Source organism: Sardina pilchardus, chromosome 6 (genome assembly GCF_963854185.1).
Source record: "Sardina pilchardus chromosome 6, fSarPil1.1, whole genome shotgun sequence".
NCBI classification, from domain to species: domain Eukaryota; kingdom Metazoa; phylum Chordata; class Actinopteri; order Clupeiformes; family Clupeidae; genus Sardina; species Sardina pilchardus.
Genome location: NC_084999.1, coordinates 16,026,968 through 16,040,231, shown reverse-complemented (window position 1 = coordinate 16,040,231; position 13,264 = coordinate 16,026,968). Strand labels below are relative to the sequence as shown.

Sequence of the window (13,264 nt, the reverse complement as noted above, 5' to 3'; positions counted from 1 at the left end):
AAACTTTTCCATTTGAGAATGATGGAGGCTTCCGTGCTCTTGTGCACTTTCAATGCTGCAGATTTTTTTGTATCCTTCCCCAGATCTGGGTCTCTCTAGCTCATGGTCATACTTACTGTAACATATCTAAAACCCACTTAACAATGGATTTCCCCTTTAAATGCTTTTACACCTCAGTATTGCCACTTACTCATGCTGTTTGGTTAACACAGCTGATGTTGACACAGGTGACTCACTTGGCAAACAAACCTGATCCTTGACTAAGTACAATACAGGACATGATAATTATAATTTCAGTTCAGTCGGTCTGACACAATAGCACACTTTGGACTTTGGAAGTTACTGAAAGGATCATTTGGTTGATGTGAGTATTTTGCCTTACCCTTTAAAAAGTAATGTATAGAAACCATTGTTGTGTGACCAACATTAAAGCCTGTCCACTATAATGCAGTAGACTTCATGTTTACAGCATAGTATTGGTCCTCTCCTGTAATACATTTTATCATATTTGAGTCTCTGGGAAGGCAAAACATACCATAGACACAGTAGAATACAGTACGGTTTTTTATGTGTCCAATATGGAATTTCATACATATGAGTGGCAAATAATTCCTCCAAAACTGGAGTTTTGATACTCTAATCTTGAAATGCAGTTATTTTTTGTAAAGGAAAATACCACAGACATAAGGTTATTTTGTTGTTTTCATGGATTCACACAGAATGCACTAGCCATTTCATGAAGGCCTATCTTTAATAATAAATAATACTAACACTATAATAAATAATACTATGATATTATATTATATATAATATAATATTATTTTGTATAGCGCTATGCAGGGCAAACTGAGTGAGGAGCACACTAAGCATGTGCTTGGAGCATGGAGAACAGCTCCGCCGGTGGCTGAACTGCAGGACCAGCTGCTCGCAGTACTGGAGCTGTACGAGCACTTCCCACTGGACGTCGCCATCACTGGAGGCACACCTGAGGCCAACGCACGCCTAGCCAGAGTTGTCTGTGGACTACAGGACCAAGAGCACTGCCTCTTAGATGAGGAGGAGGAGGAGGGAGAGGACGAAGAGGAAGACGAAAGTGATGAGGGAGAGGAAGAGCTAGAACAGAGTGAGATGTCCGATGTAGACACAGGAAGTAAAGAAATGAGCAAGAATGTGTGGAGAACAGAGAATGGCCTCCCAGTGTTGTCTTATCCTTATATCCCAAATGTCCGCATATGGATCTTAAACGGGCCCTCTGCACCATACTCTGGCAGCCCACCCAGTGCTGGCTCACTCTTTGACCTGCTGGTGGTCCTCACCTCAGAGCTGCACCCGGAGGACCACATGGTGTCTCTCATGGAGCTGCGTGAGAGGGACCAGCCGCTGTACCTAGTTAAAGCAGAGGCGGACACGGACCTGGTCCACGAGGAGCTTAAAGGGCCGTGCAAGACCTGTGCTTGGGAGCGCATGAGAGAGCGCAAATTAGAACTGCAGCGCAGGAGGAAAGAAAGAGAGGCAACAGGGACAGGGGTCAGCCAAGACCCTGACAGGCTAGTGGGCATGACGGAGATCGGTGGTCTTCTCCTCTCCGCTCTTCCAGACATGAGGAAGCAGGCTTTTTGTCAGTTTATACTAGATGCTTCCAAAGAACTCAGAGCGCCAAAAAATCTGAGAAATAATGCTAAGTAAGTATTTCTGCTAAAACTGAAATACTTTTGACATACTTGTGATGTTTGTACCTTATGGATAGATGGGAATTTTGATAGACTTACACCATTTATCACTCTCATTCCTTAGGTCTACAATCTCCCCTGCCCTTGATACTGGGAAGGTAAAGAAGGAGGAAATAGAACAGATCTCTGCATTTCTGTCGTCCAAGGCTCTGACCAACCATCCCGCCAGGCTTCTGAGTATCCTGAACGCCATGGAGGACTTCCGTCTGGATGTGGGAGTCCTGGGCGCCACCGGCTGTGGCAGCTCCAGCTTCATCAATGCCCTCCTAGGGCTGAAGAACGGAGAAGAGGGAGCAGCACCAACAGGTGTCACTGAAACCACCCTCGAGCCTGTGGCATACCAGTACCCAGAATTCCTCAACGTGGTCCTCTGGGACCTCCCAGGGATGGGGAGGGTTGGTGGGCTCAACTCCCCCTTTCTTCAGAAGTCCAGTGAGGCGGATCCCCTGACCACTGTGCTGCGCCCCTCCTGTGACGTTTACATCCTTCTGTCTCCAGTCCGACTCAGCATGGACTGTGTGAGCTTACTGCACCATATCTTAGCCACAGGTACGCAGTGCTACCTGGTCCTGTCCAAGGCTGATCAGGTTGATGAGGAGAGAGTTAGTGAAGTGAAGAGGTGGAGTGAGGAGGTTTTGTCAACGTTGGGATACCAGCTGGTGGTTTATGCCGTCTGTGCACTGCAGCCAGAGAGGATGGACTTTCATGAACTGACAGAGACACTGCAGCTCTCCATATCCTGTCACAAGAGGAAGGCCATGGCCCAGCATGTTGCAAAATTATTAGAGCAGGAAATCTTTAAGAAAAAAACAGAGCTTTGTAAAACAATGTAATAATTTATATTTATTCCAAATTGCAATGCCATGTCGAGTTTTATTTAAAAGAATGTTTTGTTTCTCCTTTCAAGTATCTTCCTCCTCATTTTGGTGTTTCAGTTGCACTACATTAATATTCTAAATAAATGCTTTTGATAACATGATGAGAAGTAGCCTTCTTATAACACTGACTGAAATGCTCCCTACCTCTGTTGATTTAAAATGCTGGCAAAGTAAACACATGTCCTTATGTCCACATCTTTGGAGAACCGCACCCCAAAAAAGAAATAGGCCTCAGAAACCATGTCTTTTAGAAACACATTTTAGAATATATTTGTTGGCACCACAAGTAGGCTACTGACAACATATAGGCATGTATGTAGTCAATGTATGATGTAAAATAGGTCTACAGCAGCAGCAGGGCAGGCTGTGACAGCACTGGCAGTTTACGCTGCCTTTCCTCACCCAGCTCACTAGATGGCACTGCAAACATATAATACTTGTACATTCATCTCATCCTAGTAATAGAAGAAGAGTTCAACATTGAACTGACTCAACCGGACTCAACCCATCCATGTTCAGGTGTCAAAATATTGTTAAATGAAGTATTTTAAGTGCTTCTTCCTAACGTTATCTGATCTGAAGGTAAGAGCTCGACAAATTGTAATGACTAGCCAACTGGTAAACACACTCCTGACAAACAACTTCATGGCTCCGCTTTGCGACTTGTGTAACTGTTATGTATCTGTTAACGTTACGAAACGTGTGTAAAAGGTTAGCGAGAAATGCATTTAAATTGGTCCTCCTCTGTTATGTTGATGCTAGCGAATATGTTATTGAACGCGATTGTCAAGTCGACAGTAGTTGACATTCAAGCAGAAGAGAAGAGAGTGGACTTTCCAATGTAACGTTTGTTTATGTCACTTTATCTTCTCTGGCATAATTGGACAATTGGTGACATTAAGGCATGAAAGCAAAGCAAATCATCGCCCATTGCACAAAAACAGTGTAGCCTACGTTTTTTTTGTTTTGTTTTGTTTTTAACCTGAAGCCCATGCCTTTGACGAATGTCAAGATGCCTCCAACTACTGACTTCTGTCGTTGCTCTTGCGAGTGTCTGTCGGCGATAACAGAGACGGTTTATCACCTTATCAAATTCGGCACTGTAGCTACCCCTAGTATGCCTCCACCCGCCTCCTTGGTGAGAAGATGTTGAGAATTTGTATTCCCACTAAGTTACCTAACCACGTTTTTTTGTATTGAATAGTTTATGACCTCTGTGTGTTCCCTACTTACCAGGAAATAATATTGTTTGGATTTCACTCGACAACGACTTGATCTGTTTTTTGAAGGCCTGCTAGCATTGTCAATAGAGCTGGTGAGGCTTTCCTTGAAGGCACTTGTTGTTATGTCTTATAATGTAGTAGTCTCATGAATTGTTCCTCTCTGTGAAGTGAACAAAAAAAAATAATTTGGCAGACGTCTGTCTATGGGAACTTGATAGAACCAAACCACAGAATTGATGACTCATGGTGTTACTACTGTAGTTGAATAGAAATGCATGGAAGATGAGACAAGTCAGCTGAACAAACATTAGCATTTCTCTGTGTGTGTTTTATGACTTTGTGGAACCAGTTGAAATGCTTATCAGTGCAATGTTACACTTGCCACTCATGATCCTAAATGTCTCCATCGATTGTTTTCACTCAGGTGTGGGAGTCAGGCTTGAATGCAGAAGACAGTTGCTGTCCTAGGGGGAGGGATAGGGGGCCTGTCTGCCTGCTATCACCTCAGTAAGAGTCCCCAGGTCTCCAAGGTTAGCCACACACACACACACACACACACACACACACACACACACACTCTCTCACTCTGTCCTTTGGCTCAGTTTTGTTTTTTTCTTTCTATCTGTAACTTACTTTATTTCCTGTCTTTCACAGTAGGCCTATATTTTATCCTTGTTCACTTTCGTTCTGTCTGCCCTTATCTACGTACTTATTTTGGAACCAATAGAATCCTATAGGATTGACAACCCAATCAGATTTTGGAGCCAAAATCCTATAGGATTCCTAAATCCTAAATCCTAGGGTTGTTGCTATTGGAATCCTATAGGATTTTATCAGGGTGTCTGACCACTGCTCTGTGTGTAGGTTGTGGTGTTGGAGGGCAGTGAGCGTTGCGGAGGCTGGCTAAGCTCCACGCGCAGAGAGGATGGGGCAGTGTTTGAGCAGGGGCCGCGAGGGGTCCGCCCTGCAGGAGCAGTGGGGAAGAACACACTCAACATGGTACTGTACTGTTGGTGCGCATTTGTTTGTGTGTGTGTGTGTGTGTGTGTGTGAGAGAGAGAGAATGAGTGTGTGAGAGTGAGAGAGAGATGCCTGCCAAACTGCCGTCATTGCGCACTAGTCTTACCCATGATATATTAAAGGGAAGGATTGAAACATCCATTAAACATCCGTTACATCCATGTATAACACCACTGATATGTGTTTCCATTGATGATCATTCTGCAAACCACAACTGGTGATTCTGTCATGAGTGTTCTGTGCTTCTGTGCAAACTGAAGCTTCTAAAAGCTCTTCAGACTTATTCATTCTTCATAAACTTTTAATTACCACCCTCATCACTCACCATGTCTCTGATGATCATGCCATTTTGAAAGATATTTCCAGGCCAAAACATGACATTTCTCTAAAGAAGAAAATAAAAGAAAATAAATGCTAAGAAGAAATGGGAGGCTATATTCAGTGGTATGTGACTGTAACCGTGGGACTCTGTGTTTCTGCCTCGCAGGTGTCTGAGCTGGGACTAGAGAGCGAAGTGCTTCCTGTCACTTACGATCATGTGGCCTCCAAAAACCGCTACCTCTACGTTGGGGGACAGCTCCACAAGATGCCGACTAGTCTGGGGTGAGAAGCGCGTCGGAGCGGAGCTGGTGAATAATTCCAGTCCCTGAGCGCCGCAGGATTGGTCTTGTCTGCCCGTATAATTTATGCGCCACAGGACGTCTCTGCGAGAGTGGCAATAAGTTACATCTCTGTTGCTGTCTCACTTGTTCTTCTTCTCTTTCTTTGTCTTTTTTTACCTTATCTACCTTCTCTCTACTTCTTCTCTCTCTCTCTCTCTGCTCTTTCTCTTTCACTTCTGTATTTCCACTGCCTTTCCCACATTTCCTGTTGCTGTCCATGGCTGTCAACCCGTTCCCATTACATCAATCCCTCATCTCTCCTTCTGATTTTTGCTTATCTCTCTCTCCTGCAGTGGAGCGGTGCAGACAGTTCCTCCTTTTTCTCGGCCCTTACTGCTAAGTGTGTTGAAGGAGGTCCTGATTAAGAGGAGCAAGGAGGATGACGAGTCCGTACATGCCTTCGTCTCCAGAAGACTAGGATCTGAGGTGACCCTTCCTTGTTTACGCTCTCCCCCCCGCCCTTTCACTTTCATCCCATCTCTAACTATTGACCTTCTTTGCCTCTTCCTGTCTTTAAATCTCAAACTCCTTACTTCCTTTACATGCACAAAGGAATATAGCAGCCAGTTGTGTGTGTGTTAACTCTTGAGTGTGGCTCCATTATGTGTTTTCTCCTCTCTGTGCAGCTAGCGGACATCGCCATTGACAGTCTGTGCCGAGGCGTGTTTGCTGGCGACTGCAGGACCCTGAGCGTGCGCTCCTGCTTCCCCCCTCTCTACAATGCCGAGAAGGCCAGAGGCTCCATCGTGCTGGGCATGGTGTTCGGCTCCGGTGAGAAGAGTGCGGCTGGGCTGGGGAGGGTGGAGGAGGCACTGGCTGGTAGTGGTGGTGCTCTGTGAAAAGGATAGCTAGCTTGGAGATACCAGGATGAGCAAAAAAGCATAAGTCTCAAGGGTTGTTAACAGTCACACCAACTCTATGATAACTGTAATGACGGCGGCAATCACTCATATAAATTCCTAGATTCATTTCACATATAAACTATAACAATAAAGACATGAAGAACATCATCATCCGGCATCACTTTCAGAGCTATTTTGATAATGATAGAAAGCTGACAGACAATTAGAATCCATCACATTTTAGACATCACATTCATCAACATGAGAAGAAGAGATTTTTCTTATCGTTGGTCAGTGGGGATGTGAACGGCTCAACAGTCTATCATGTCTCCATGTAAATCTCTCTGGTAGGGTCGGTGGTGCTTTGTGAGACCGGTGGTGCTGTATTGAAATGTGGATGAGAATTACCTCTTCTTTTCAAAGCTGCCGCACCACAGCATGATGCCATTAACAAATCTGAGATCTGTCCTAGGAGCTCTCCCAACAGTGACCCCATCCGACCTGGCGACGCGGTCCGTCAAGGAGTCGTGGGCTCAGTGGTCCTTGCGCAGAGGTATGCAGATGCTTCCGGAAGCTCTTGAAGATTCCTTCAAGAGGAAAGGCAATGTGGAATTGCACAGGCACGCCTCGGTGAAGACACTGAATGCTACTGGCACTGGCTGGGAGGTGAGGGGCCACAGGAACAGCATGACTGTCTGTACACTGATTCAGGTTACACAGCATCCCACTAGTGCTGTCTTGGCACAAAGCATCATTAGGACTGAACTTTAGTTAAAGGTCACATATTTTACCCTTTGTATTCTGGTTCCTTTACAAACCTATGTTGATAACAGATCCCTGAGCTTGCATGATAAAAGCAAACTTTCACACTTCCATTATTCAGCTGTGAGATTTGGTCTAGAGATAGTTGAAATTTATTCAACAAGCTTCCCTTCATGACGTCATATAGAGAAAAGTTCTGAATGGATCATTCTCGTCTCACTGTTGTTTCTAGATAAAGGCAGACTGTATTTTGGTGTTTTTGCATTGAGTAGCTATCAAATGTCCAAATCAATATGTAAAAGCATTGACAAAGTGACTTTTTCATGATACCTTTCGTGTGACCTTTGTACTTAGACTTCAGCTGCCATATCTGCTTAATATGTCGTCTGTGTTTCAGATTAAGCTTGAAGATGGAGGCACTGTGAAGGCAGACCATGTCATTTCAGCATTGCCGGCAAATTGTAAGCTTTACTCTAATTAAAAAATGTTCTTCAACGTGTCCTGAAAGAGCGTAGATAGAATTTTAATAAATCTTAAATCCTCAATTCATCAATAAAGTCTTGTTATTAAACATTGCCCCTCCACCCTTCCCTTGATGAAACACAGCCCTGGCCTCGATACTGCCCCCTGCTGCTCAACCCCTCTCACAACAGCTTCAAGAGATCTCCTCGGTGACGGTGGCCGTGGTGAATCTGGAGTATGAGGGTTCCGTCTTGCCAGTTACGGTGAGGTTTGGATAGATTAGAGTTAAGTCGTCGGTTTGCGATGGCCTCTGAAAAAAACAGGCTGTGGAAAAAGTAATAATTGAAAAAGATTAAGCAGATTTTCATAATGCTTTGTTAATATGTTTTGGTTAATTAGATAGTGTTTTCCCGTTGGGTATCTGGACAAGATTTTTAATGAGAGTCGTGCGACAGTCATTTTTTGGTGTTATTAAAGTGTGTATGTCTGTGTGTCTGTGTGTGTGTGTGTGTGTGTGTGTGTGTGTGTGTGTGTGTGTGCGTTTTGTGGGGAATGTGTAGGGCTTTGGACACTTGGTCCCTTCCTCAGAGGACCGTGGGCTATTGGGTGTGGTGTACGATTCCGTTCCCTTCCCACAACATAACGGCACCGGAGTACCATCCACCAGACTCACGGTAAGGTGCAACCCCCATACGGTCACAAACACACATGAAAAGTTGCATTGAATGAGATTAAACAGAAAGAAAAAAAACAGAGAAGACTGACAGAGCAGGTGAAAAAAAAGGAAAGAAAAACCTGACACCACCTCTTAAAAGCCACAGAGCACACTGCATGTATAGTGTCATATACAGGCCCTATAGTGTGAGTGCGTCTCCTGGCTGGCTCGGAGGCGCCAGGATAAGCAAAAGCACACGTCTGAATCTTTCATGCCGACATGCAGATCTCTATTGGCTCCCCCAGCCCCTCTGCCAGGGCACACCGCTCAGGACTGGCGGCGTCCAATCCCCACCAAGGAAAGCCAAAGGCTGACGTAACCGTGGGACAGAAATATCCCAGAACTCCTAACTGGAATACACTGGTCTGCCCTACCAAACCGTATAAATAGCCTCCAGTGCTGTGTGGCTTTTTCCGCGGCACAAAATGCCATTGAATAATTCACTTCCTTCCCATTCTTTAGTCATCATTTATTTACCGTGCAGATGGCCGGAACATGGACTTGCTGGTTTGGCAGACAAACGTGTGGTAAGGGATGAGTGTGAACCACCAGGGGACGCCTACCACAACCAACTCATTCATATGCAGCACAGAGAGGCTCACTGGGAGAGACCACGTCTGATTCTCTCCCATCAGCCCCCTTTATACTGATTGGCAAAGAGTAGCAGAAGTCATTCGGAAGAACAAATGAACTGTTGGTGTTATTGCAATGCTCACCCTAATGTCTTATTAGAGATGGAGGGAGAGAGAGAGAGAGGGGGAGAGATTTAGAGAGGGAGAGAGAGGCTAAAGGGGTAGAGGGGAGTTGAGGACATTGTCAGTGTGTTAGATAGGTCCAGGGTTTTGCTGTCAAATTTTGGATCCTCATTAGTTCACTCCAATGACAAGCATGTCTGATGGGGGAATTGCTCGGGTGCTTGGCCGGAGCTCTGGGACTGTAATTCACTGTTAGGAGAACTCCAGTGGACCTATTAGCGAACAGTGAAGTGAACTAGCGCCTCTGTGTTTCTCCAGAGTGTGTCCGTGTGCGTTCTTTTGATGTTCTTGCTCCTCTCTTCCCTGTCTGATGTCTCAGGTGATGATGGGAGGCGCGTGGTTCCACGAAGTCTTCGGCGACCCTGAGGGTGTGTCGAAAGAGAGACTGCTGGAGAGAGCGACCCAGGCTGTGACCTCTCACCTCGGGGTCACGGCGGTTCCTATCTGGAGTCTTGTGGCTCTGCTTAAGGTGAGGATCCCTCGGAGCTCCCCCAGTCTGCAGCCCAGCAAGCGGCCGGACGGCTTACAGAGGGGGAGGAGAAGGAGGTTGGGCAGCACAGTGTTCATGGCAAACACCAAACACCATTTTCGAATTGTTATCAAACATCCGTTATTTCCCGGTTGCAGGCATTCCTTCCCAATTAGCCATCTCCATGTCTGGTGTCAGTCATGTGTCACTAGTGACTCCGGGCCTCATTAGCTTTCCTGTCCAGGCTGTTGGATTAATACCAAGGTGCTGGACATGCTTTTGGCATAGAGCTCTTTCCATCCTTTTCCCTTTAAAAAAAAAAAAAACAGTCATGCTTATATTTTTCCTCAGACGCTTTGTGTCAAGTTTTGTATTCCATGCCAATTAGTTGAAATGAACAGTTGTATTGTATTCATATCTTTTACTGCCTGCATCTGAATGCTGAAATGAAGCATCAGATTAAACATCGCAAATGAAACCAACCATTAAAGATTAGATTAGTGGTCGGCGTCAAATTGCACGGCTCCCTGTCTGACAGCATCTTATTCTGCCAGAACGCCGCCGGTGGATTAGTGCTCCTCCACCGCGCCGGCTGTCTGACTGTCGCAGCCCCTCTCTGGCCACCAGAGGTCCTCGGTGCGTCTCCTCTCTTTTTGAGTGACAGCCTCTACTAGCCTGTGCAAGTCCTGTGCACTACCTCTCCCCAGTCACGGCAGTGCTTGATGATGTTAGTCTGTTTAGTGGCATCCCCCACGGATCCAGACCGAATCGAGCAGCCCGAGCCTGTCGCTGATAAATATCTCAGCAGATGGATGCCTTTCGTTATTTATGTATAATTTATTTATATGCTCATAGTCTATATCGGTATGTTCTCCAAGACATCCGCTTGGTAGATGTCACCTTGGGAATGGTCTTCACCGAATGTATAGAGGGAAAGTGTGTATGTGGGGGGAGAGACAGCTCAGAGACAGAGTTGGGGGGGGGGGGGCCTTACTCATGGGAATAGAGGAATGGCATTCTTCAGCTGATTTTTCATACGCAGACTGACACACGCACACACACACACATACACACACACACACACACACAAACCTATTTGCTCGCACCCTAACCCCCAGATCAGTTCCATGTATCCCAGGCACACCCACACACTAACTGAAGCATAAGCTCTGCACAAGTGCTTCAGTCAACGACATATGGTTATGGACTAACACTCCATTCATGCCCACTCACACCGACTCGTACACATATGGATCTATGTGTAGGCACGTATAATCTCCATTTGCTTTTCATGTAGATCTGAACTGCATTGTTATGCAGCGCACACCCTCAGTACATTGGTACTCATTCGTATGGTTAAATGACAGCCTTCAGCACACATGTATGCGCACACAATTGTTGCAAATGTGTGTTTGTGCAGTCTGTTGTTGTAAAAATGTCAGTGTTAAAAAAAAAAAAAAAAAAAAAAGAACTGAACCTCTGTGAAATTGCATCTGCGTAAAATAAATACACACATGCCATGGCGCTCTGCCATCAGTATTCAGAGCGTCGTACTTCTTTGTTCAAATTCTAGCCTGATTCTTGGTCCCTTGTCGTGCCCTCAAGAATTTTATTGTCATTTACTTTGTGCGCTGCGAGGGCGCTCAAGGGTGCCAGCTGTACCCACCAGTCACCCGCTGACAGAGAACATATTCCAAAAAATACGAGACAAAAAGGGAACGGGCTTGATAGACTGTCTGATTGGGCGCATTTGTGCTCGCATTGGAGTCGCTTGAGCTCGCTCGTCATCCGAGTCGCTGCTGCCATCCGGTTCAGTGAGAGGGCAGGTTTTGGAGCTTACCATGAGTGAGGAGTTTTGGACTGCGATGTTAGAGGTGTGGTACTCACACACGTTACAAACAAGTTGGCCCTATGATGGCCAAAAACTTTCTTCAACATTGTGTGTTTTGATTTATTTTATTTTTTTTCTAAACTGTATTTGTTTTTTTTTTCCAGGACTGCATTCCTCAATATCATCTTGGTCACTGGAAGCGAATAGGTGAGGGAGGCCTAACATGTGTTGGTGCAAATCGCACAGTTTGTATTCTGTGGTGTTCTGTGTGCAACACATTGTATGGAATATGAGTCAACCCCCATAGGGCACCAGTGCAGGCAACACACATACCCTTCATCTAATGCAGGCTGACAAGACCCTGAGAACATGTGCTGTATAAGACTCCTCTAACATGCCATATGCATGTGTTATGTTGTGAAGTCCTAACCTGCGATGCATCTGTGAATGTGTAATGGGTTTGGGTGTGTTGCAGAGACCATGAGGACGTACATCAGTGACCACAGCCTCCCCCTCACACTGGCAGGGGCCTCCTATGACGGCGTCTCAGTCAACGATGTCATCTTCAGTGGACGGACAGCAGCAGAGAAGCTGGTGGGGATAGTGTAAGTGTGTTAGAGTGCCATCCGTGCATTTATGATGAAGTTACTGTTGCACTTAACCTATTTTTTTGCTTAGTTTACATTTGCTAGTATTTGCCATGATTTTTTTTTAAATATAATTTAACGCTATGCAGGAAAATAGCAATGTTGACCATTTTTAGTCTCCATAGCATAAATAATTCTTATATTTTGCCTTCAGTTCCCAACAAATTATTATCAGCTTTCCATTTCATTTTTTTGAGTGTGACAAATTACAAGTTTGTCGCTCCCTTTTTAATCCCTAAAGTTGTAATTGTTCCAAGAGCTTGAAACATATTCACTAAACTAATCTTGTTCAGGTTTAAGCACACTATCAATATAAAATACTTCATGTCTGTATTTCCCATCGTTGTCCCTGTTCCTTGTGATAAAGGATCAGAAACACACGTATGCATTTAGCAAAGTGACATTCAGGAGTATGGCTGTGAATGTGTTGTGACTGTGCCTTTCTACAGTTGTGAATGTGAATGTGACATTGCTTACTGAATCTGGCATCTGGTGGTGTTCATGCTCCATACGGGTACATCTCCGCCAAGGCGGCCCATTTGCTCCAAGCCGGTCCAAGCCTGCAGCTAGAACAGCAGCCCTTTGAAGCTTGGCTCTCCCTAAGCCTCCCTCACTGTGAGCGCTGACCGCCCATATGAAGAGACTGGTTCAGGTAGAACTAGTCTTCCTTAGAGTGTGCAAATCAATCATTCAAATGTGACCATATCTAGAGTTTATGAAGAAACTGCATCTTTATTTATTTAATACAATTTGATCATAATTATGTATTTTTGTACATGTAGATCTTTGTTTTGGCAAGCTGAGAAATTGACAAATGAATAGTTTTGCTATGCCATTGTGCTCTGTGTCATTCGATCTGTTTTTGTATCTGTATTTGTGATTGCAAGAGCAGGAGAATTAAAAGGGATATTATGTCATTCTTGTCTTGTGCCTGAGTCATGATACAGTAAGTTGTGTTCAAGATGACCAATTACCAATCTCAAAAATGCAGTAGTTTTGGTGATGTATGTCCTACTGAGACAATTTTCTGAAAAAGTTACGGTGCCATACAGAGGAAGCTTCAAACAGACAGCGCAACTCTGGTCAGTTTCTACTGAAAACACAGTCAGACAAAACGGTAAACTCTCAATTTTCAAAATGAGGTTACAGAGGAGTCCCATCACATTCACCTTAAAATATGCAGCTGTGCAGAGGAGAGCCGTCTGTGGGTCGGGTGAGCCTTGCGTTTTAGCACATCAAAGGAGGAAAATGGAGATCAGCCTGTCAAC

At 44.9% G+C, this 13,264-nt stretch overlaps 2 protein-coding genes across 5 annotated transcripts; both read left to right on the top strand.

Annotated features, from left to right (window-relative positions):
* Positions 1–315: 315 nt before the first annotated feature.
* On the top strand, positions 316–2,582 carry zmp:0000000951 (immunity-related GTPase family M protein 3). Its single transcript, XM_062537705.1, has 3 exons — positions 316–364; positions 831–1,682; positions 1,795–2,582. Exons 2-3 carry the CDS (start codon positions 835–837, stop codon positions 2,561–2,563), a joined length of 1,617 nt encoding a protein of 538 aa, XP_062393689.1. The 5' UTR covers positions 316–364; positions 831–834; the 3' UTR covers positions 2,564–2,582.
* A 498-nt stretch (positions 2,583–3,080) lies between these two features.
* Positions 3,081–12,913, top strand: ppox (protoporphyrinogen oxidase). 4 transcript variants are annotated; one of them, XM_062538664.1, is made up of 15 exons: positions 3,090–3,190; positions 3,845–3,923; positions 4,256–4,361; positions 4,696–4,830; positions 5,339–5,454; positions 5,807–5,939; positions 6,140–6,284; positions 6,828–7,021; positions 7,515–7,578; positions 7,724–7,842; positions 8,140–8,253; positions 9,369–9,518; positions 11,514–11,556; positions 11,825–11,954; positions 12,446–12,913. In XM_062538664.1, the coding sequence occupies exons 3-15, from the start codon at positions 4,275–4,277 to the stop codon at positions 12,474–12,476; spliced, it is 1,461 nt and encodes a 486-aa protein (XP_062394648.1). In that variant the 5' UTR covers positions 3,090–3,190; positions 3,845–3,923; positions 4,256–4,274; the 3' UTR covers positions 12,477–12,913. The 4 variants fall into 4 exon arrangements, with proteins under 4 accessions (XP_062394649.1, XP_062394648.1, XP_062394651.1 ...); XM_062538665.1 differs by lacking the exon at positions 3,845–3,923 and having other exon boundaries at positions 3,081–3,190; XM_062538667.1 differs by lacking the exon at positions 8,140–8,253.
* Positions 12,914–13,264: the final 351 nt, after the last annotated feature.

What these genes read in the sequence shown, in the direction of transcription:
- ppox (XM_062538665.1), top strand. Translation starts at nt 4,275, where the DNA reads ATGCAGAAGACAGTTGCTGTCCTAGGGGGAGGGATAGGGGGCCTGTCT. An exon ending in AAGATGCCGACTAGTCTGGG is followed by an intron (nt 5,455 to 5,806) that starts GTGAGAAGCGCG and finishes TCTCTCCTGCAG; the next exon opens with TGGAGCGGTGCAGACAGTTC. An exon ending in GGGCATGGTGTTCGGCTCCG is followed by an intron (nt 6,285 to 6,827) that starts GTGAGAAGAGTG and finishes GATCTGTCCTAG; the next exon opens with GAGCTCTCCCAACAGTGACC.
- zmp:0000000951 (XM_062537705.1), top strand. Translation starts at nt 835, where the DNA reads ATGCAGGGCAAACTGAGTGAGGAGCACACTAAGCATGTGCTTGGAGCA. An exon ending in AATCTGAGAAATAATGCTAA is followed by an intron (nt 1,683 to 1,794) that starts GTAAGTATTTCT and finishes CTCATTCCTTAG; the next exon opens with GTCTACAATCTCCCCTGCCC.